This window comes from Podarcis raffonei, chromosome 9, assembly GCF_027172205.1.
Source record: "Podarcis raffonei isolate rPodRaf1 chromosome 9, rPodRaf1.pri, whole genome shotgun sequence".
Lineage (NCBI taxonomy): Eukaryota > Metazoa > Chordata > Lepidosauria > Squamata > Lacertidae > Podarcis > Podarcis raffonei.
Genome location: NC_070610.1, coordinates 36,835,002 through 36,859,865, shown reverse-complemented (window position 1 = coordinate 36,859,865; position 24,864 = coordinate 36,835,002). Strand labels below are relative to the sequence as shown.

General features: G+C 44.0%; 1 protein-coding gene across 4 annotated transcripts in view; it reads left to right on the top strand.

Moving 5' to 3' along the window:
- Positions 1 to 1,129: 1,129 nt before the first annotated feature.
- TLL1 (tolloid like 1) overlaps positions 1,130 to 24,864 on the top strand; it is a 130,465-nt gene continuing 106,730 nt past the window's right edge. The window contains exons 1-2 of one of the 4 annotated variants that reach the window (XR_008332153.1): positions 1,130 to 1,430; positions 1,691 to 2,438. Coding sequence is in view for 3 of the 4 variants with exons in the window: in XM_053402897.1 (XP_053258872.1) it covers positions 2,285 to 2,438 (154 nt within the window). In the remaining variant the exon portion in view is untranslated. Of the gene's footprint in view, positions 1,431 to 1,600; positions 2,439 to 24,864 lie in introns of those variants that run through there. The other 3 variants (XM_053402897.1, XM_053402899.1, XM_053402898.1) reach the window with 3 other exon arrangements.

Below are 24,864 nucleotides of genomic sequence, written 5' to 3'. Positions count from 1 at the left end.
TTGCTGCCCTCCTGGGAAGGGAAGCCAGGGTCAGTCTGCATGGCATTTGTTACCATCTTGCCGCTCTGTTTGTTGCTGGTGTTGTTTGTGTGTTTTGGTGGGCCGGAAGCACCCTGTGAGCATGTCCACTTGTAGGGAGATGAGGCCGTTTTCCTCTCCATCTTTCGCCCAGAAGGGGAATAATTCTGAGAAGCTATTAAGATAGAGAGGAGCCTTTGGAGAGCTCTGTTGTATAACAAAGCCAAGAGCAACTTCGCAGCGGCCCTTTCAAATGCCTGTTAAATGTGACACCACAATGTCAGCAGCAGCGAAACCTGCCAGTTAACTTGCGCCTCTTCCCTCCTCTCCGCCTTCGGAGGAGACTTGTAAAAAAAAGAGGCGGGGAAGTGTTGTTGCTGTTTTCTGCCTCCTTTCTACAGTAAAACTCTCACCTTTTGACAGATTTACACAACTCCAATGTGTCGCTTTGGCGATCCACCCCCTCCATCCCAGACTCAACGGTGTCATTTCTATCTGGATGTGTTGCTTAGGGTGGATGTTTGATTCGATATATATATATATATTTATTTATTTTTAACCATTTAGGAGAGCTATGCCTTTTTTTCTCCTAGGCTTGATCTGAAACTTGCCTCGGGGGAAAGAAGAAAAATCCAGCTCTCTCTTGCACCGACTCCGTTTTCCATCTGAACGCCCCGTTTCCAAGGGAAGGAGCTGTGTAGCTGCGACGGAAACTTTGCTGCTGGAAGAAAACAAAAAAAAACCCTCTCTTAACCTTTCGCATCCGCTGGTAAACCAGAGCCGAGCTGTCTGCAAAAATAGATAAATAAATGAATAAATTTCTACCGCGCTGTTGGTGCACAACCTGCTTTTCCTCATTTATTTATTTTTGTTAATTTTGCATCTGCCTTCACGTGTGTGCATACTTTTTTTTTAATGTACAGCTGAAACGGCTTTCCTTGGCTGAACTTTGCTGATCTAAGGTCCTCTTATACCCTTTTATTTAAACAAACTGTGCTGGGAAAAGAGAGAGAGAGAAACTTTCCTTCCTTCCCTCTCGCCTTTGCACGCTGGCAGCGGAAAGTGAGCGGCGGCAGAAGCAGCAGCAGCAGCAGCAGCTCTCCTCCTCGAGCGAGCGCGGAAGGCGCAGCACTTCTCCTTCACCGCCGTTCTTGTCGCCGCCGCCGCCGCGCGCGCTTCCCTTCTGCCCGCGCCCGGATGCCGGCGACCCCTGGACGGAGCATGGCTTCGCTCTGATCGCCGCCGCCGCCCTCCGCCCGCCACGCCAAGCCCTGCTATGCCTTGCTTCTCCGGGCAGACAGCAGCCCTATGGCGAGGGAGGCGCCCCGGGCAGGCGCGCGTGGTGTTTCCCTAAGGCCGTCGAGGGAGCCGAGCAGCAGCAGCCCGGATCCTGACCCGGATTGTATGAATAAGTAAGCAGGATGCTGGCGGCCAGGACGAGAATTAAGAGGAGTGGAGGGGAGGAGTGGGGTAGGGGTGGGGGTGGAGGGAAGCCCAGAGAAGAACAAAAAAAAAAAAAAAAAAAGAAGGGGGGGGGGAGAGAAGCCTTGGCACTTTTCCTGGCTCCCTCCAGTGCAAGCGCTTTGCCATCACTGCAGGGCTACGGTGGTGGGAACAGACTTGTGACCCCCCCCCTTTCTCTCTTCTTCTTCCCTCTTTCTCCTCTCGGCAGCTCGCCGATGTGCAGCCCGACTCCGCCGCCCAGTAGCAGGCGAGCAGGGAGCAGCGACGGGATCCGGAGCGGCGCGAGGCGATCGGCGGACCGGAGGATCCCCCGCGCTTGCCTCCGCCGCTGGACAGCCCAGGCGACCAGAGCCCCCGCGCGCAGCCCCGCGACGCCGCCGCTGCTGCTGTCGCTGCTGTGGCGGGAGAATTTGCAAGAACAGCGGCGGAGGCGGCGGCAGAAGCAGCGCGGAGGAGAAGGGGAACCCGGGAAAGTTTGCTTGGCCTTTGACAGAGGCGAGAAGGGCAGTCAGACGTGGTGAGAGGAGCGGGCGAGCGAGCGCCTCTCCGCCGGGCTCGGCGGAACAGAGAAGCCTTTCCCGCCCCGCGCGCGTTTTCCTTCGCGAGTGGGGAAGCGCCAGGTCCGGATCGGACACCCCCAGAGAGGAGCGCGGACGGCCAAGCGAGCCCAACACACAAACACACACACACCACTCTCTCTCACACAAATACACACGCGCGCGCGCGCTCCCCCCTCTCTTGCTGACACTCGGCGGCGCCTTGGCTCTCTCTCTCCCCGTCTGGGCTGGGGAGGAGCGTGACCATGCTGGCTTGGAGGGTGGCTCTGTGGCTGGCCGGCGTGACCCTGTGCGGCAAGCTCGCCCGCGGCTCCGGGATCGACTACGACGACTACGCGTACGAGCTCGACGGAGGGGACGAGGCGGAAGCGATCGATTATAAGGATCCCTGCAAAGCCGGTGAGTTCAGGGGACCTAGTTGGGCTCGCCGCCCAGACCCCGGTGCTTTCCCGTGCGCTCTTTTCCCAAAGTAGGGGCTGTCTGGTTTCCCTTGCCTGGGGGGTTGTGTCTGTGTGCGTGGAGGGGGAGAGAGGAGAGGAACGGGGGCAGCTCACCTGCTTCCTCCTCCTCCTCCTCCGGATCGGCGCGGGACACTCCAAACAGGCATGGCCAAGAGGAAGCGTGAGAAGCCGGGGCAGGCGCAGTGGGGCTCGCGCTAGTCTTCCTTTTTTGCAATAATGCCGCTGGGGGCAGATTTCGAAGAACCTGCTTTCCTCGGGCTTGCGAGCCTGTGTCCCCAAGAGTGCACACACTTTTCCTTTGCAGCTGTGCCTGGAAGACAAACGTGCTTTCCAGGCTCAGCAACCACAACAGAGAGAAATCTGGAGTTTGTTTCCCGTGCCCCTTGATGACGGCAGGAATCCCAACTTTCTCCGGGACGATTTCATCCTCTCTCTCTGTGTGTGTGTGTGTCTTTCCCCACATCTCCGTCTCTCCACATTGAGGCGCTAGTCAAAACAGGTTTCTTCTGCTTGGGGCTACAGAGGAGAGAGAGGATGGGGGAGGGGGGACCGGCAGGGAGCAGAGCAGTCCTATGGGCCTTTCAAGATTTTTAATTCTGAATTGAGAAGGTCAAGGTTGTCAGGAAATCACTCTTCCACCTTCTGCCCCCACTTCATCTCTTAGCTTTGCAGCACAGCAGCAGTTTAATGGGCAGGGTAAGGTAATCTATGAACACATTTCTATTTGGATTGGATCCTGCCTGAACCATGCTCAGAGCAGACCCTTGAAATCAAAAGGATTTAAGCTAGTCATTATTATTAACACAAGTCTCATTGATTTCAATGGGTTTGCCAACTCAAATCCTCTTGATTTCAGTGGGTCTAAGCATAGCTAAGTCTGGATCCAACCCTTTGTTAGTACAGCTCATGCGCCAAGATTGAGAACTTGCATTGAAATGGGTCCTGGGGAGTCAGACTCAGTGAACCCTGACTCAGATTGACATACAGCCAGGAGGGGGGGGGGAGCTGGACTAGATGACACATGAGGTCCCTTCCAACTATACATGATAGGCATTGGTGGGCTCCTCCTGCCACCAACTGCAGAATGGCCAATGGTCAGGAATGACAGAAGCTGGAGAGCCACACAGGTGCTCCATCCCTCATGCAGAGGCTGCTACTCATGTTGAATCAATACTTGCTTGGCGAGGGATAGAATCAACTCAGTTGATCTGAGAATCAAATCGTTTCCACCACAGTACATAATCCAAGAGCTCCGCAATATGCAACTGCCTTGCCTATGCATCTTTACTCAAAGCAAACTCCTACTGAAGTCCGTAACTTCCAGGCAGAGCTTTAGATAGTTTTCCACATGCACCGCTAAACCTAACAAGTGTCCCACGTTCTCTGTGTGTTAACTTCTTGGTTTTAGAACACAGGAAATGGAGTTGATTGTTCATAATCTTTCCCATGTGGTTTTTGCATTCATACTATATAGACAAAATGTAATCCTAGTGTGAACAAAGATAGATTGCAAACAAGGCTCTGTCCAGAGCTCTCTTTCCTTTATTTACAGCACAAGGCGATCTTTGGATCACCTATGGCAGACACTTCTTCTGAGGGTAGAAAACCCATTCTCTGGCAGGCTTTGCTGAGTCAGTGATTTTCTTAATGGGAATGAGAGGGGGGTGAGTGGGATTGCTGGCCCGTAATCACCCTCTGGAACCGGCAGGTTTATGGCTCCAGCGAAAATGCATGGAGAGAGAGAGAAATGCAGTTCAGTAGCTGGAGTCTTTGTGTGCTTTTCACTTAGGAAGCGGTAGCAACAGTAGCAGCAGCAGCAGCAGCAGCAGCAGATGATTCAGTCTTCAGCTTCCCATTTAGTGTACTGGAGATGGGAGGGTACTGCCCTTGTGGTCAGAGATGGGGGAAAAGTGCCCTTGATGTCAGGGATGGGGAACGTGTGGCTTTCCAGATGCTGCTCCCATCAACCCTGGCCACTGGGCATGCTGGCTGTGGCTGATGGGATATCTTCAGGGTTCCCCATCCCTGCTCTAGGTAAGCCCTTCTTTTGCATTAAGGAAGAATCCCTGCAAACTATGTCCATTCTGCATGGGAAGTGGCTTTCCCATGGCAATATCTTACTTCTCCAGACTTTATCATCTCCAGCTGCAAAACAGATAGGAGCTTTCCAGTGCAGTGGAGTTTGGGATCAAGTCCAAGGTGCCAATTCAGTTATAGCATAATTCCTCCACAGAGGAAAACACTTAAAGAGGCATACATGTGGAAGACATTATAGAGGAAGATAAAATGCAGGTGGATCTTGGGGGAAATACTCAGGAGTAGTAACCAGAAAGACTCAAGTCTCCTGTTCATGTATCATTGCTATGTATTCACTGGATCCCTGCCCCACAACACACACACATTCCACATACAGTGGTACCTTGGTTTACAACCATAATCCGTTCTGGAGGTCCATTTGTAAACCAAAACAGGTTGTAACCCAAGGCGCGCTTTCACCAATGGGGCCTCCAAAAAAAATGGGTTGTAATCCCAAAAAAGTTTGCAAACCAGGACACGCACTTCTGGGTTTGACGTGTTTGTAATCCAGAACGTATGCAAACCAGACTGTTTGTAAACCAAGGTACCACTGTATCACTGTAAGAAAAGTGTTACATCAGAGTTGATCCCACAAAAATATATTTTCACAGCAGAAGCCTGTGGAGGTTTACTCTTAAGTAAATCCTGCTGAATTCAGTTGCGCTTTCCCCAGAGAGAGTGTGCATAGGTTTGCAGCCTGAACCAGACTGTTCACTGAACAGTTACTGAATGGCAGATCTAAAGAGATTAAGGGCACTCTGGATTAGGAAACATGGCAAATTTTGCCTTTCAAATCATGGAACAAGTTTTTTTGAGTCTCCTAAAGTCACTTTGACTGACAGTTAATTTTTGATCCAGGCAAATCAGCAGCAGTGGGTAGGATCAGAACTATGCCACTGGACTTTAGGAAAGCAGTTTTATTTTTTAAATAACCAAAACTGTTTTTAAAAGGATTAAAAAAAAAACCCTGCAAAAAGCAAAAAATAAAATAAAATAAAAAATGTATGCTGTAAAAGTTTCTACCAAGGCTGGTCAATAAATAATCACTGACATAGCAACTTAAGTGTCACTGGTTGGAATAAGAAAGAGGAAAGATCAATTCAGGGCAGATGATTTTACCACCTTTGGACAAGCAAAGTGGATCAGATTCCAACGTATGGGCGGTGGCGATGCTCAATCCTCCAACCAAGCTTTTGAATATTTCTCATTTGGGCTAGAAACCAAATATTCAAATGCTTGGCTGGAGTGCATGGAAGAGCCTTATGCCTCCCACGTGAATTGCTTCCATGCTTAAGGTGAAAACCCTGGATCTATCCAACTGTCTCGCCTTGAGGCAAGGTACTCTAAACTGAATCGCATCTAAGAGAGGCTTGCCTCACATGTTGGATGAACATGTAAGGCCCTGCCCACTAGCCCTGCCCCTGGCTTCTGCTCAATGAACAACGGTAGGGAGGCCAATTTTGCATGCGTGGATTGCAGGCATGAAGGATCCTCCCTTCAGACTTTCCGTCTGTACATGGGGATGCCAGGAGGCAGAGCTAGTTGGTGCTGATGGGACTGGTCAGTGCAGCCCTGCTCAAGTGCAGATCTAGTGTGCGAGAGAGACTTCTGCATAGGGCAATATCAGTCTGTGGTTCTTTCGGAAAGCTTTTAGTAGTAGTAATTGTGTGCTGTATGCTCTAGGTGTAGGTAGGAAATCTTAGCAAAGTTTGCTTCCACCCTGTGAATAGTACTTTATATTATTAATTCTGGTGCTTGGGTTTGTTGTGGTCGACAGTTATGATGAAATTGAATGTGCCTTAGGATAACCTCAAATTCAGTTTTCATTACAGATGAGTTAATATGTCAACGTTCTCAATAAATGGAAGATCTGCTTTTCCAGATTTCCATGAAACATCAGCTTGATCGTGTGACATGCATGTTAGATTTAAAGGCTATTTAAGTGGCTTGAGTGAGTTCATATTGGATCCATTAGATCCCACTCAGTGACTTTCCTGGCATTGGGGTTATGGTTTTTGAGTCATGGCTTTTGAGCTCAAAATGACATATTTTTGTAGTGTGTGTATATACCAAATTCATTTTGAAAGAGTATTATAAACAACATTGGTCCATGTGCTGCAGCTGGAGAATAAAACAAGTGCTTGAGCTTTGTGGTCACTTCTTTTGCATTACTTACTTTGTTCCATGAGACTTAGTTCAGCCAAAGTTAGTGTTCCTTTTGGCCACAATCCTCAATTATTTATTCTTTTCGCAAAGAATGGGATCAAGTGGTTTGAGGTTGGAGGAGTGGTGGGTGCACTCCAGAGTAAGCGATTTGAGTAATGGCTGTGTTACTTGGTTGCTTTTAGTCATAATTATTGAGGAGTATGTGTTGACAGTGCCAGATATGCTCTCTATCGCATGATTCCTTTTCTAATCATAGAAATATGTATCACCTTGGTATAAATTGTTAAACATTCTTTGCTTGTAGATGAGGAATGTACAACAGCAGAAGTCAAATGAATTTGCATCTGCTCAGCTCACACACAAAAATTAGAGACATTTTGAGCACAGCTATTTCAAGCTTCTGAGCTCTCCAGTTTTATCTATGTTTACTTAGAAGTAAACCCTGCTGAATTCAGTGTGGCTTGTTCCCAGCTAGGTATTCCAGCTATTGAACTTTCGGAACCTGCCCCTGACTGGGTTTACTCAGACGTAAGTCCTATTGATGTTGATAGGGCTTACTTCCAAGTTTTGCAGCCAGGTTTGCAGGCTAAGGCTCTGTCAGTTACCTGGCTATGTTCACATACCTGGTAATAAGTCCCATGGAACTCAGCACTTCTGAATCAATTTGTGCGGGATTGCATTGTCAGTGTTAAATGGGAAAAATTAATTTGTGTCATATTTTTGTAAGATTTTGAAATAGTTAGCACAATGAAATGCTTAAAGTTCTGCTGAATCCCAAGGCACATGTTCTAAAATGTTAGTGGCATGGATATTCTGGAGTAAACAAGAAAGGAAAAGAATGAAAACATATTGGTGATGTCAGATGTTATTATATATATATATATATATATATATATATATATATATATATATATCAGATGCTGAGAACGAATACATTTGATTTAATATTTCATGCAGAATAAACAGTTTATATAAACAAATATATATTATTTATGATATTGAGAACTTTAAGCAATGCCCTTGCTTCGAGCTGAGTTGTTTACAGATGCCTTTGGTGGAGACACAGAAAGAAAAACACTCAGCCTGGGAGAGATGTGAATTGTGCACTCTGCAACCATTGATATGATCTTGACTTCCACTGGAGCTGCCTATCTCCTGTATGTGCGAAGATGGATTAACCCATTTCCAGGCTTACATTTCTGGATGCCACAACAAATGGCCTCCCTGCCCTACAGAGAGTGGTTTCAAATCCCTACAACTTTTGGTCTTACCTTATGTCGTGGCTCGCTAGGTTCAGGAAGGCTGATCTGTGCTCAGAGTTCAGTGCTATTTTTTCTAGAAAAAGAGGTGCCAGAACTCCCCATGAACACCTCCCTTGTTCTCTTATAATGGCAATGGAGCCCACCTGAGAGGTGCCAGAACTGAGTTCCAGTGAGTTCCGGCTGAAAAAAAACCCTGCCAGAGTTTTGAGGGAGAGGAGCAACATGTCACGTTTTTAGATTTTTCTAGAAATCAGAATGTTGAAGAATACGAGTGGCAAAGTTTAGCTTTCTTTGAGCTGTGGAGCTATTTTGAGATGAAGCAGAATTTCACATTTTCTGGCTTTCGGGTAGTGGTGCTGACTGGGACTCAGATGACTTGAGGTGGGTGCGTTTGACTAAAGAAACTGGCCTTTCTACAGCATTATAGAGGCCCCATTATAGATCCCCCAAGCGGATGTCTTCAAACTAGGTGTACTGGTGAAATGCAAGAGTTACACAGCTTTAGCTTTCTGGGCAAGGAAGTGACCAAGGACATAGCAAGCCCAACTAGACATAGATGGCTCTTCCTGTCCTATCTGTGTTGCAACTATAGCAACTATCATGCTCTTATTTTTAGCTTTCTTTTATGGTTATACCCCCCATCCTTTGTGAGGAAAGTTAGTCACACTGTCTACATTTACACTTCATTTTGTCTCAACCTCCCATCTGTTCAGTAGTTCTTCAACTGTTGCTCTCAGCAAATTTCCTTGCTGGCTGTGGCAAGCAACCCCATTTGCTTGTCCTTGTCATCTTCTTCTTTGCTTGTGGCATCTGGTTACTTAAGGCTCACCTCCTCACATCTGCCACAGCCTTTCTGTCGGGCTGACCTCTTCCACTGCTTCACCAGCAGCATTTGTGGCACCCGGTGCTTGTCTCCTGTACATGTGCTTCCTCCTATGTTGCAGAATATGAGGAGTGTGGAGAGCTAGTTTGCTCATCCCGTCTCGAGACATAAGGGTTCTCCCAACTCTGCAAAGCTTCTCAGAAATAAGACAGTGGGAGGGGGGAAGAACTGGGTAAGGTGAAATGAAGATGGCTTTGCTAGAGAGACAGAGGGAATAGCGGGCAGGACTTTGGGGCAGTGGTACCAAGTGAGAGAGCAAGCAAAACTGATTTGCTTCAACCAGTGTTTTGATTCACCAGCATCGTGGTCTGTTAGTTGGAAAGATGCCTTTTGCAGCACAGCTGAAGAATATGCTGTGAACCCTGGACCTTGATGAAGTCAGTCTTCAGCAGACTACAATTCCCATCATCCCTGACCACTGGTCCTGTTAAATAGGGATGATGGGAATTGTAGTCCCAAATGTCTGGAGGCCCAGAGTTTGCCTATGCCTAGTCTTTGAAAGCACGTCAAAGTGCAAGTAGATAAATAGGTACTGCTCTGGTGGGAAGGTAAACGGTGTTTCCGTGCGCTACTCTGTTTGCCAGAAGCGGCTTAGTCATGCTGGCCACATGACCCGGAAGCTGTACGCCGGCTCCCTCGGCCAATAAAGCGAGATGAGCACCGCAACCCCAGAGTCATCCAGCGACTGGACCTAATGGTCAGGGGTCCCTTTACCTTTACCCAGGTAATAACTTCATCCATTTATTACAAGTGGGCAATGTGCAGCTTCTAGGTCAGGAGCAGGGCTCCTTTTTCACCCCTAGGGCATTTCCTTCTGCATAACTGTCCAGGGGCCATGTATCAATAGTGAGCAATGCCAGAGGCAAAAGAGGGCAGAGCAATCTATGTAATTTTTACTTTTGTACAGTAAGCCAGTTTCTCTCGCATCCTCACTCTATCCTCCTCCAGCCAGTCAAGTCAGAGGCAATATAAGAGTTCAAGGATATATTCCATACAGGCAAAAACACTTGAGGAGGATTGTGTGAAGCAGAGCTGATGAGAGGTGTGGCTTGGAAGAATCCCAAGGGCCAGAGGGAGAGGCATGGAGGCTAGATTTGGCCACCGGGCTTCAGATTCCCACCCCCAATCTGCAGGGTATATGCAACAATTTTGTTTTTGTTTTAATCCTGAAAACTCTATATATACACATAACAATGTAACCTTTGAGTCATTGTAGTATGAGAGAGTAAACTGAATATGTTGTTGGCATCCGTCTGTCTTGAGAAACAATGGGGTGCGCCTCTGGAGAATCACAGCAGCTGCTGTGGCTGCAGAGACCAGTAACTCCTAACTGCTGCCTCCCACATTGTTTTTGTTGCATTAGTAGCACCAAAGTGACCTCTCCGGGGTGCAAGCCTTGGCAGCATATATGGAGGTCCTGGGCTGCCCAGATGACAAAACTCCTACTCTCGGCCTGCAGAACAATATTTTTGGCACCAGTTTGGTTGCAGGAGTTTCCAGAAGGAGGCATGCAAGCCACCACCCAACCACCTTAGGGTCTCCACTCTGGATTTGTGTAGGGTTTACTCCTTAGCCTTTTCTTTTCCCAAAGATTTTGTGGTTTAAAAAAGCAAGTGGTATAGTTTTCAGTATCTGACAGATTATTGCATGCCTTCATTGCCTCATTTAGCCTCACAAACTTAATTCTGAAGAAGAAAGCCTCTGTTTCTGCTGCTAGACAGATGGCAGTCTGAGGAGGTCCTCTTGACAAAGGCCAAGCGGTGAGTTGGGATATTCAACCCCAAAGGCTCACATTCAGCACTCTGTCCGCTGGGCAGCACTAGCTTCTACGGACATTAGAATGTGAGTCTGTGGTTTTTCCCTTCAATATTTAAAAGTAGAGATTGTAATGATTCAAAGAGGAAGAGATCAATTTTGGTCTAAAATAGCTCCTGGGCTCTTGTTTTATCGAAGTATGTGAAAGATGATGCCTGAGGGGAGGCAGTCTTGGTAATTAGCCACCTGCTCTGAATACTTAGCATTGCTAAGGTGATGTTTGCCTGAGAAGAGGACCAATAAAGGAATAGGTTGACAGATCTTAGGCTGTTTTTATTGGCAAGAACACACATTGTATTTGTTGTGGGATTTCATAGAATCATAAAATTGTAGAGGGCACAACCCCCTGCAATGCAGGAATCTCAACTCTGCTTAAAAACCTCCAAGGAAGGAGAATCCACCACCTTCTGGGGGAATTCGTTCCACTGTCAAACAGCTGCTACCATCAGAAAATGCTTCAGAAGTTTAGTCAGAATATCATTTCATGTAACTTGAAGTACAAGACATCCTTTTCGCATGTACCACTGGCAATCCAGGTGTCCCCATTTTATATTTGTACAGCTGGTTCTTCCTGCCTAAGTGCAGAACCTTACATTTGTCCATACTGAAATTCATTTTGTTAGTTTGGGTCCAGTTCTCCAATCCATTAAGTTCTTCTTGAATCTTGGTTCCTGTCTTCTGCAGCATTGGCTACCCCTCCCAGTTTGGTATCATATGCAAATTTGATGAGCATCCCCTCATTTCCTTCATGCAAGTCATTTTTTAAAGACTTCAGGCAACAACGGGCCCAAGGCAAGAATCGCTTGTTACTTTTTTCCAGGATGATGAGGAACCATTGGTGAGCACTCTTTGGGTTTGGTCAGTCAACCAACCAGATACAAATCCACCTAACAGTTACCTCATCCAGCCAACATTTAACCAGTTTCCCCACAATAATATCATGGGGGACTATGTCAAAAGCTTTACTGAAATCAAGATACCCTACATCCATAGCATACCCCTGATCCACCAAGCTGGTAACTCTATCCAAAAAAGAAAATGAGATTCATCTGGCATGAGTTATATTTGAGAAACTGATGTTGTGTCTTAGTAATTGTAAAATCCTTTTCTAAGTGCTCACAGACTGATTGTTTAATTATCTGTTCTAGCACCTTTCCTGGTATTGAAGTCAAGTTCAGCAGTTGGCAGTTACCTGGGTTTTCTCCCTGCCCCCGCCCCCCATTTTTGAAGATGGGGACATCATTTGCCCACCTCCAGTCCACAGAGACCTCACTTGTTCTCCAAGAATTCTCAAATATTATAGATAGAGTCCCTGAAATTATATCTGCAAGCTACTTTAGTACCCTTGGTTTATTTTGCAGGGCAGCTTTGAGTTGCTCTCTGAAGCAGTTAGCTAGGTAAATAAACTCTTATTTATACTTTGTGTTACAACAGTTGCATAAATGTTAGAAAGCAGTTGCAAAACTCCAGAATGGAAACTTTTTCCACAGCAAAGCCCACACTTATCATGAGCTGGCATATTTACTGGCTAGTCAGAAAGAGGATTTCCATATATTTGAATAAACATGGTGGGATTCTGACATCTAATGGACCAATTGACCTCATTCTGTGAACTCCACATATAATTCTGAAAACAGTGATGTGACAGGCATAATTCCTTGACCTATTTCAGCCTGGCTTCTGGCCTGGATAAAGAACAGAAAGGATTTTAGTTGCCCTGGTGAACAATCTTTGCCTAGAGATAGAGGCCAGAAGCTTTAGGAGCCTGGGAGTTACCTGCTATTGGTGCTGTGCATGTTAACACTGGGAGAGCAGGCATAGCATTGAGGTCTGCTTCTGAACCTGATGCTACTATAGGAGGATCAAGGTCATTAATTAGGTACATCTGATATGCTGACTGCTTCACTTCCCACATCATCAGGACCTTGTAACAGATACCCATGCTTTTGCAGCCTCGGAAGTGCTAACTACTGTAATGTACCCTATGGAGGGATGCCCTGGACAGCAGTCCAGAAACTGAATTCAGTGCACATCACTGCAGCCAACCTTCTGGAAGTCACTGCCACTGGAGCAATCTAGGTCTGAGGGAGGGAGGTCTTTACCTCTGCCATACTTGCCCACTACCACTACTGTATTGCGCTGTCATTGCAACTGGGGAGTGATGGATTGGCAGGGTTTGGGAGAATTGCAGGGAAGTTGAAGGGGAGGTATCTGAACCCAGTCTGAAACATAACACCGGACCATAGAAATCGGCCATTGGTCTACCTGACTCAGTATTGACTATAATGACTTGCGGTGGCTTTCCAGGGTAATCAGATACTGTAAGAGTCTTTTCCAGCTTTTTTCTGGAGGTGCCATAGAATGAATCTGGAAGCTTTTATATTCAAAGCTTGTGTTCCACCATTTCCCTGTGGTCATCAAGACCGTAACAGTTTTCAAATTTGGGATTCAGCTGAGAAAAAGAAGTATATTTTCTAATTTTGAATTGAATGGAGGGGAGCTTGTCTATCTCTATCCTTCACTTTTATTGCAGGAAGTTTGGAGAAAAAAACACCCAAAAGGCTTTCAAAGCTGTCCCATCCAGTGTGATAGATGGGGATTATTGAAATATTCCACACCTTTCAGTTCATGGAGATTGCTGATTTATTATGTACAGCAGTTATAATTAATTTGGGAGAATTCTTTCCTTGTTTTCCCTGTTTGGACCTATTATGAGAACTCAAACGTTCTGCTAATAATACATTACAAGTAGTTCATACAGAAATCTGAGTCATCACATTTTGCACAACAATGCCATGTAGCCAACCTTTTGTTATGACCAGCATCATACCATCAAATAAATGATGAGTGGAATTTTAGATATACCTCTTACATAATATCAGTGTTTATTTCAGCATTTTGCATACACAAGCCAATTTTATTTGGTTTCATGAGAGATAGTTTTAGAACAACTCAGTGGGTGTGAGAACATGATGGTGATGAATATCTGAGGTGAATTGCCCAATTTCACCATCTGGCAAAATTTGCTTTTCTGCATTTATATAAATAAATGGCACGTTCTGTAATTTTATCCCACGTATTGAAAGTGTAATTTCCCCCCTTTCTAATGTTTGAAAAATGTAGCCTATAAGTATTGGAATTAATGAGTAACCAAATATTGCACTATAGATGAATATTTCCTGAGTCAGCAATAAGCTATATAACTATTTTTTTTAAAAAAGACTTTATATTAGAGACCAAGACCTGGTAGAAAGTTAGGCATGTTTAAGTTCACTTAGGTATGCTTGAGGATGCACCTGTGATACTTCCACTGGCTGCTGAATCACATAGCTACTGTTTACCAGCCTTCCCCAACCCGGTGCCCTCCAGGTGTTTTGTATTACAACTCTGATCACCTCATCCAGCATGACCAATGGTAAAGAATGATGGGAGCTCTAGTCTTAGCAAATCTGGAGGATACCTGGTTGGGGAAGACTGTTACATATGGTCCTCAAATGACCTTGGCAGATAAATTGCACTCTTCTCATTTGGCTGTACAAGAATCAACTGACATTGCCACTATTTCATAACCTGTCAGGTCCTGCATCCTCCACTCTCCAACAAATCACTCTCTTGTCAAGTGGTTCTTACCAAAAGAGTTTTGACAGACGTATGGCCAACATTCGCTACCTGAAACTTAACTCTGTGTTTTCAGCCAAATAGTTGCCATGATGACGTAGAATGAGTTTACACCAATGAGTTTTGCCATGCTTTCAAGTACAGAAGGAAAAAGTGAGTGTGTTAAGGGACATCCTTTCAGCTAGTATTCATCTCTGTGATCACATCTTGCCAGAGAAGCATGCCTGTGATCAAAGAGATGACTGCTGTCTTACATGACTGCATGGGAAAATTTGGTAGAGACTAGGCTCCAATTGAAACTTTTGTGTATGGCTCATTTGTATTCCTGTTCCAAAAATATATGTGTGTGTGTGTGACTAAATATTGATGGAAATATCAGCATTCATAGTTCATTGCAAAAAATAATAATGGAAACTTACATATATGGTCTTGTGAATCAGGAGTCACTCCTGCTGGTGGAAATGCAATTCAGTTTCTTGTAGGAGTGTCAACTTTTGTTCCAAAGAAGTCAGAATTTAAATTACTGTAGCTGTGCTTGCATGATTAGCGATCTGTCTTTCCATATATTTTTAATTGTTAAAATCACAGGTGGAAACCATTACGATAGTCCTGCTAGTATTGAGACACATGTTACTTGAAAGTAATACAAAGAAGTAAGTATTAATAAGAATAGCTTAGCTAGAATCAGACCCTTATAATCTATTATTATTAATTAAATTTCTGTACTGCCCTTCATCCGAGGATCACAGATACATACCATAGAAACAAACAAAAACAATAATCCTGCCCCTCACAGTTTAAAAGGCCATAGATTGTTTAATGGACCAAAGACCTGGGAAAAGAGAAATGTTTTTGCCTGGCACCTAAAGGTATGTAATGAAGGCACCAGGCAAGCCTCCCTGAGGAGAGCATTCCATAAGTGGGGAGCCACCACAGAAAAGGCCCATTCTCATGTTGTTGCCCACTGGATGTCTTGTGGAGGAGTCACACAAAGAAGGGCCTCAGATGATGATTGCAGGGTCCAGGTTGGTTCATATGGGGAGAGACAGTCCTTGAGGTATTGCGGGTCTGTGCTGTTTAAGGCTTTATAGTCAACACCAGCCCTTTGAATTTGGCCGGGAAACAAATTGGCAGCCAGTGCAGTCAAGCCAGGATTAGTGTTATATGCTCAAGCTGTCTTGCCTTGGTGAGCAACCTAGCCACTGAATTCTATACCAGCTGAAGTTTCCTAACAGTCCTCAGAGGCAGGCCCAGGTATTATGCGTTGCAGTAGTCTAACCTGCAGTAGGTTACCAGAGCATAGACAACAGACATGTCATTCTCTTATATTCTTTAGTCAAGAATTTTCTGATCAGTGATAAATAGGAATAGGAATCAACTTATTTGTCCTGATTCCCCCCTGAAAAGGTATATGGATTGTCATAGCTTTGTCCTCTTCTTATAGTTTAAATGAGAGAGCTGAAAATGTAAAATCCATGATTTTTTTAGAAGGAAAAACAAAGCTGATAGTAATAATCTAGAACCCTCAGTCAGACTTCATCTTGGAGTAAGGTATTCAGTAGTTCCTCTTGATATCAACCCAGTTGTAGAATCAGTTGTGATTATTGTATTCAGCTTATGATTTATGGAATGTGAGTGATCTGGAGACATTGAAACATCAGATAGTGTGTTGTTCACCCAGTACTAGAAGCCTCCCAGAGGGATGATAAAGACAATGAGTGATCAAAATGTCTTTCTGTGACTCAGACATCTAGAGAAGACAAACTGTCGAAGGATTTGGGTGCAATTTGCCTCATCAGCACTTTAAACTGGACTTCATCAGTGAATCATTCTGCCTGAAATAAAGAGCTCTTGGTCTCCAGAAGGTTTGTGGGTGTTAGAGATTTTGGAAGAACAGCAGGAGTTCAGAGAAAATCTGAGTATCCCAAGGAACACGGCTTTCTTTTTCATTTCTTGTTATTGTTTTTAGGCCACAGTGAATAGTTTCATCTGTTGCATACTCTTAGCAGAGTGTGCCTGTTTGCGCTTGCCTTATTGTATAATGGTGGTGGGTTGTTGTCATGTAAGATTTACAGATACAAACATATTCTCACTCCAGGTGTATCGTTTGCCCTGCCCCTAAGGCTAAGTCATGGCTAAGTTGGGCATGCTGGTTTTTTAGTTCATTTTATTGTATCTATTAGCAAATTGGAAAAGAATGACAAGGACCGTATGTTTTCAAATTATTATTCTAAACAAGTGACTGTGCTCTGTCTCAAATTGTACTTTGGGATAGATGGTACTTCTTCTTACTGCTTATTCATCATGCAATTGCTTGGTGAGCAAATTCATTTCCACTGGGAAATGTTCTTTGTTATGCCTTTTCCCATTTCTTTTTAAGTTTGTTTTTAGTTTTCTAAGTTTGCATGTTCTCTAGGTTTTCCCTCCATCTCTTTTTATTTTGGTGATGTGGTGATTGTTTGCCCCCTAGTTCAGGAAGATTAACTGTATGCATGGTTCTCTCAAATATTTCTTTACAAGAAAGTTGTTTTATTCTAAAAAGGGCTATGTGTGTTTTAAACCTTTGAAGTATTGTACTATGAAAAACGTTGAAACTTGGGTAGTTGAAAAAAGTAGTTAAATCTATTTGAAGCAAGGGTCTCTCTCTGCAAAAGTCTCTCAGTGCAAGCTGCATTAAATTATTCAAATGCTATGTTTGGAGTTCTTTATTCTGCTGGAGCACTGAATGCATTCATAATAACTATAAAATATGTAATAAAAACTTCCTAAATTCACTGTAAAAATACATTAGAATTTTGTGGCAGGTAACCTGTTTATTCAGCCCAGGTTTTATAAGCTATATAATTTGGGAACAGATAAGGGTTTTATTTGCATTAGTGCAAATGTTAACACTGATTCAGCTGCACACAGGAATGTAACTTTGTAGGACTGATAAGATAAGGGGAAGGCTTATAATCCAAAATAGTCAAAACATTGGAAAAGTCCAGAGTTATTTAGTGGGTTTTGCTTATATACAAAAAAGTGGACTTGCATTTGACTTGTTGAGCTTGAGGATCAAGGAAGATTAAAGCAGTGGTAAATCCATGGGGCCTCAGGGTAGATCAGGTCTTCTATTTGGCCAACAGAACAAAGTTAGTGCAAAATGATGCACACGGGGATAACATGTCCCAGCTTGATATGTGAACCAGCAGGGCAATTGCTAGCAACTTTCCCCTGGTGGACATGAATTCATCTCCAACTTGTTTTGACCTTAGCACAGCCCCAATTTGTGGGTGAAATCAGCAGACATGGGGCTCCAAAATGTCTGAGCTCACCCTGGAGGGTTACTGCCCTTCCTCTGTGGGCATACCCAAAGAAAAGATGCAGATTCATCAGCGTGTGTGAGATAGACTGTACAGTGGTACCTTGGGTTACATATGCTTCAGGTTACAAACGCTTCAGATTACACACTCTGTTAACCCAGAAATAGTGCTTCAGGTTAAGAACTTTGCTTCAGGATAAGAACAAAAATCGGCCTCCAGCGGCACGGCAGCAGCAGGAGGCCCCACTAGCTAAAGTGGTGCTTCAGGTTAAGAATAGTTTCAGGTTAAGAACGGACCTCCGGAACGAATTAAGTACTTAACCAGAGGTACCACTGTATTCGTTGATGTCTCATGTGCAGGGAGTGGAGAGAACCATGCCTATATAACTTCTTAGGAAGTATTAACACATACCCTCCAAAATTTCTCCAATGAAAATAGGGACGTCCCATTCCATAATGATAATTTTACTATTTATACCCAAAACATCTTACTGGGTTGCCCTAGCTACTCTGGGCAGCTTCCGACATATATAAAAACATAATAAAACCCTTCCCTATATAGGAGTGCCTTCAGATGGCTAGGGAGTCGGATAACTCCATACCCTCCAACATTTATCCAATGAAAATAGGGACATCCTAAGGAAAAGTGGGACATTCTGGGATCAAATCAGAAACCGGGACGACTTCTCTAAATTAGGGATGTCCCTGGAAAATAGAGACACTTGGAGGGTCTGTTAGCATTTTTTTAATTATTATTTAAAAACGTGTCCTTCACTCATATTGTTGAATAGAGTAACACATTTTATTACAGACAGTGTCTTCGTTCTGTTGTATAAATCCCATTAGAGCTATAATTTTGGTCAGGGGCAGTTTTATAGAGAGACTGTCAGGGCTTGTAGTACAGCACACGGAGATATCAGGACAGTTAATAAATAAATCAAACACATGAAGTGCATTAACGTGACTGTGTTCATTGTGTTGGTTTTTCCGAATCTGGTAGTATAAATGAAAAATGAGTACTTGGTGCCACTATATGCTCTCAGTAAAATCATGCTGACGTGTTCACCAAAAATTTCATTGCTGTGTGAATTTTTTTTTTAAGTTAAATACTTTTTAATAAGTTTCCAAATTGGCCTTGGCAAATGTTATGCCATGCACAGGAAAACATGGAAATACCTCAAGACCCATATTCTGAATATACTATCATGCTACATCAGACATAGATAGCTGTGCCTGCTTTTATCCTCAAGTACTTGCCATGATGTGAACATGACACAAAGAAAGGGTAGGATTTGCTGATTAAAGTAGATGTGATTTTGCATTTTTGATCCTTCGCAATCAAATATGAATAATGAACATGTGCCATCTTAAGTGTACATATATTTAGAAGGTTCAGTAGTAGTGGCATGGGCATAGCCAGGATTTTTGTTACGGGGGGCAGGCCTTTTGTTAGGGGGAGCAGAACCTCAGTTTGCTATGTATTTTTATTAATTTTTCTTGATGGGGGGCAGCTGCCCCCTGTCCCCTCTTGGCTACGCCCATGAATAGTGCCTAGGAAAGGCTAGGGCAATGTGTCTGCGGTTTCACACTAGATAGGGTGTTTTCTGTACTTTGGATATGAGGACTGCTTAAGAAAGATTCAGGGCTTGTCTGACTAAGGTGGGAGCTCTCTAAGGCACACTGAACTGAAGCAGCAAACTCCAAAATGATCCAAGGTGCCCTGGATGTGGAAACCCCCCCACAGACACAGCATTTCTGCCCCAAATGAAACTTTTCTCCCCAGCCTTGCCCTGTATGGAAAGCACCAAGGTAGGAAGAGGGCGGGGGGAGTTCTTTTGTGACTGACAGGTCTAGCTTCTAATCAGGGATTGATTCCACTCTAATCACAGTACTCTGAGAAGGGATGCTGACATATCACCTTGTTCTGTACTTTTTCTAGTTCTGCCAGTGGTGCTTGCTTGGAAGAGGCTGGGAATATCTGCTCACCTGGGGCTTTGGGGGAGTGGCATTTGCTGCACGGCCTGGCCAGTTCTGGGAGAAATCAATTTCCCGAATGGCCAGGGAGGGGATGGCCACTGGGTGCCGCCCTCCCCCGACTGTGCCAGACCCACCATCCAGGGCGAGCTTCACCCGCAAGCCAACTGGGGCAGGGGCACTGGGACTTTGCCCTGCCCACACCTGGCATATTCAGGAGGGCGACCTTGCCACCCACCCAGCCAGACTGCTTAGGGGCCTGCTCAGCAGGGGAGCAGGCAAGTTGGTGTAAGGACCTTGCTATGGTTTATGTGTTCAGGACCAGGGAGGAATTATCTCCATAAAGCATATTGGCTGGCTTCAGGCTTCTGTCTGCATCAAAGCAACTTTGGCGGATAACGCATTGGGCTGTACCCTTAGTCATGCAGGTTCCCCACTAAAGGGGTCCAGGAGGGTGACTCTGTCCAGGAGTCCACACAGGGACCAATGAGCCAATGCATCTCTCCCAGTGGCAGCTGTGAGGGATGTGTGTGTCAGCCAATCCATGTTGGGAGTGACTCCCACTGGGTTCCTATCCAGTAGCAGGTGGGCTTTCTGATGCTGGATTCATGCCCAGTGCCTTAGCCAAGCCTACTCTTACCTGTAATTAATAAAGTTGTGGCCTAATTCAACCCAATATCAATCTCCTGTGTTCATTTCCTTGGTCTTCCCCCACACCGGCCACAGACATCATGCATCTGTGGCAGCAACAGGGATATATGGATGTGCCTCAATCCATCCTGACATTCATTTGCGGTCATGTTCATTTCATATTTCATTTTCTGTTCCTCTGCAATTGGCTTATTTGGCACAACTCTATTTTAAAGGTTTATTTTCCCTCTGCCAGGCTTGTAGCTCTGGTCCTGAATGGAGTTTTGGAATAGTGGGAAATTAAACCAGCATGACTTATCCTGGAGTAAATCACTCAGGTTTCCTTATAGTTTGGATTATTCTGTCCAATGTACATTTTGAGATGTTGGATACGTCTGCCATTTTGTCGAGAGATCCACTGGGGATGGGCGAATCTCTGTATTTCCCCTCTTTGACACTTCCGTATGTTTTAAGTCATAATCCCATTCCATTTCATCTCTACGTTAATGTGTGATTTAATTAAAAACATAAAAAGTAGGAGTTTGAAAATATTGCATTCTTCAGGCATTCCTAGATGTGATGGTTATTTCCCTGTGGTGCAATCCTATAGCAATGAAGAATGTGCATGCAATCATTTCTGTGAGCCAACTCCATGGGTGGTGCTTTCCACCTGATTGGCACTGAGAAGAGAGATGTCAGCTGAGCAGAATTTCTCTGGATATTTAAAAGTACTGTATATACTTGAGTATAAGCCTACCCGAATATAAGCCGAGGCACCTAATTTTACCACAAAAAACTGGGAAAACTTATTAACTCAAGTATAAGGTGGTTCACCACACCACAAACCTCCTGGTGGGCCGGAGTGTGTGTGTGCACACGAACATGCACACAGGGCAGAGGGGGCTTCTCTCTCCCCCCAGTCCCTCCCGCCCCCCTGCCTACCTAGGGTGCTGCCGAGAGGCAGAGACTGGTGGCGGCAGCAGTGGAGGAAGAACAAGCAGCCCAAAAGCTTGTTCCTCCTCCGCCACTGCCGACAGCAGCAAAGCCAGCGGAGGAGGAAGGAGCAGCCCGAAAGGGCTGCTTTCAGACTGCTTGTTCCTCCTCTTCCGCCAACAACAGCCTCCGCCACTCGCAAGGGCAAGCACAGGAGCCGCGCTTGGCAGAGCGGTGGCGGCACGAGCAGCGGCAGCAAACAGTTTGCTCTGATGAGGGGCTGCTGGAAATGTGCTCAGGTGGGACCCTCACTCGAGTATAAGCTGAGGGGGGCTTTTTCAGCATAAAAAATGTCCTGAAAAAATCGGCTTATACACGGTAATAAGAATTTCCTCAAATATTTAGAAGGGAACATCTCTTCAGTAGTTTAACATTTTACGTCATAACCAGTGATTTTATGTAAAACACTTGCAATTGGCAACTATGTTAGCCTGGGATTTCAGGTAGTAGCTGTACAGAAGATATGGAGTTATGGGCATGCCCGTTGACAAAGTTTAGCAAAGAAAAGGAAGCTATTTAACGTGAGGAAATATTACTGATGCTGTTAAGCTGGGAATGTGAAATGTTGTATGTGAATCCATAAAATGAAAATAAACATTCTGCTTGTTTCTGTGAATGCCTACTCAGAAGTAAGTTCTGTTTAATGGGACTTACTCCTAAAACAAGGGTGTTTGGATTGCACCCTTTGTTTTACAAGTAGTTGTTGCAGCACCAGTTGGAATGAACTACTGATTTCAAGCCCTCTGGTGTGCATATATGTTTGGTACTCAGGAACAGAAGGATGTGAAGGGAACATAGAAGACTTGGTGCGAGAGAGCTAACATAAACACTACAGCATCAGGGTACTTCAGTAGTAGGGTTGCCATATTTCAAATGGTGAAGTTTTTGGCAATGTTGTTGAGCTTTTCTTGACCAATTTTTAGGGGGGAAATCACCTGGACACTGCTGCCAGCTGCAGTATTCTGGATATGTCTGGCAAGATCTGGATGTTTGGCAATTCTGTTCAATAGCAATTGCAAGCCTGCAAAGAAAACTTATTGGAGCAGAGAGTCCTGGCTCACACATAATTCTACACCAAACTGTGGCTTCTTAGTATGAATAAGCAAATGTACAGGAAGAGTACAGGTGCTTAGTTTCTCCCTGGTTGTTTTGCTGCTGCACTGAGCTGAACGAAACTGATTTGGCTTAGTGTGTAAGCTGAACCTGACCTCATGGTTTAGCTCACTTCAGAAAAAAAAAATCACAAGCTCTAACCAAGGTGTTTGAGATATTAGAATGCCTAAAACCTGTACAATAATTCAGCCAGCAATGTGAATATGAGGGGGGGGGAATGGTGATTTCCTCTGTGCTGTCCCCTTCCTTTTTCATTGAATGAAGTGAACTTTTTTGGGTGAAGTTATTATGAATCATTTTCCTTTTGAGAATGACAAAATGCTTTTTAAGAATCTGAAAATGTTGTTTTGTCTACTGTTTACTTCCACAAAATGCTTTCTTCTGTGTATGTGTGTAATATATGTGCATGACAACGTCCTGTGTTAGGTGACTACACTTCCTGTACACTGTAAATATGTACAGCTTTCATCTTGCTTGCTTCAGTTTCCTCCATCTTCGGTGGAATAGGCCAGTCAAAAAAACTGATTTATGTCTGGAAATATGCACACCAAATCAGGAATAAAAAAGTTGATAGGCTTGTTTCAATCTGGGGAAACCTTTAGTTCTGTGAAAGTCTGTGGAGGTTTGCAAAAATGACATTTTAGAAGCGGAAGCCATCAGAAGAGTTTTCATAATCTCATTTTTATGAAAGAAGAATGGAAATGGTAGTATTTTCAAGGAAATATGCTTTGGTGATACAGAAAACCTTACAAGATGGAAATCCATGGCAGTAAACATTAGAGCACAATCCTATGCATGTGAATTCAGAAGTGAGTTCAGTGGATACAGAATTGCAGCTTTAAGCAATGAAATAGATGCAAAAGAGCAGTATGACTGGATGATACTATCCCACCTGCTAGCTTCTGAAGATAAAAACAAACAAACCCTTGGGTTGAAAATGTTATACTGTAGGCAACAGATTTCCAGAATAACAGGTGACATTTGAAAAGAAAAGAGCTGCTGTTTGACGTATTAGCATATGATGTGTTCTGCTTGGTTATGTTGTAAATCTGTTCTGAGGTGGATACCATTTTTGGATTTTGTGCTTGACCTTGTTCTGTAGCACAGTAAACAGGAGGTTAGCAGAATATATTTCTCACGCCATTTAGCAACCAACATTCATACTTAATGACACAACAGGGTGATGTCACCCTTCAAATAAATTCTTGGTCATTTGAGGGCAGTTGGTGGGCTTTCTTTGCTGTCAGACTAATTAATCAGTCATCAGGACTCTGGATATGGAAAGCAGAAGAATGTAAAGCCTTTTTTTGCCATAATTGAAATTTCTCATTCCTGCACTGAACATATAATTTTAAAGGGCCATCTTTAACTTCTATTGCATGTACCAAAATCTTAAAGAGGCAGTGGAAGGCAAGAAAAAGTTTCTACTGTAAAAAGCTGAGTCACTGTTAACAAGTTGGTTGGCACTATAAATGGCTTGCCCTTTCTGAATAGCACTTATGGAGCACAATAGGGCAGAGAAAGACATTTATTGTATCCAAAGACATTCGCTTTCTGCTTACAACAACATGCCAATAGGGTTTCTACACTAGAGACCATTTCTAAGAAATAAGGAAGACTTTAAGATGCTGGAAGCAATTTGGAAAGAACTCACTTGCAAAACATAAACATATTTTATTAATAAATTATGCAATGAAAAAGAAACATTTTTAAAATGTTAGTGAAACTTAACATGCAAATAAAAGAGCAACCCATTCAGAGTGAGAATCATATGTGAAGTGTTTATAGTGGTTGCAAGGATTGAGTGAACTCTTTCTTCTAAGGAGACAAGGAAAATACAGCACCATCATTTCCATCCAGAAGCCGGAAGGCACCTGTTAACGAGCCAATGACTGAGACCTAGACTTTAATGAATTGTGTTTTCCCTTCAAAATATTGTAAAAGGAAAAGCCAAGAAACTTTTCTAATTTGTGGGGAAACAGCAATGGAAATGGAGACAGCATTGAACTTAGACTACATACCCAAAGATAACCCTTTATTTATTTTGTTTAAAGAAACATACAAAGAAAAGCCTTGCACTTGAGCTCTCATTTTCAGATTTTGGATTCAGTGGTATAGCCTGGGCGCTGACGTCCAGCACTCGACAGTTTAAGGGGCCCCAAATGACTACTCAGAAAGTTGTAGGCTGCTGCTGGTTACTGTGGCATCTTTTATTTCTATTTGACTGGCCATGCATGTACATAATTGTGGGTGATTTTATTATTTCTACTTCAAAAACATAACCTTTTCTGCAACAAAATGATGATTATTCTCAAGTAAATGTTTTTAGAATCTGGGCAGCAGAAGCAAACTCCATTTTACTCTTATATTTGTGATGGTGCTATGATGTGAAGTTGCACATGCTCAGAGTATTTATTTTTCTTGAGCATATTAGGAATGTAGAGCAGTGGTGATGGTCAGGGAAGGACAGAAATGTTAACTGTGCTTCACAACTAAATGAATGAACATGGCTTTCTAAAGCACCACTCCGGGA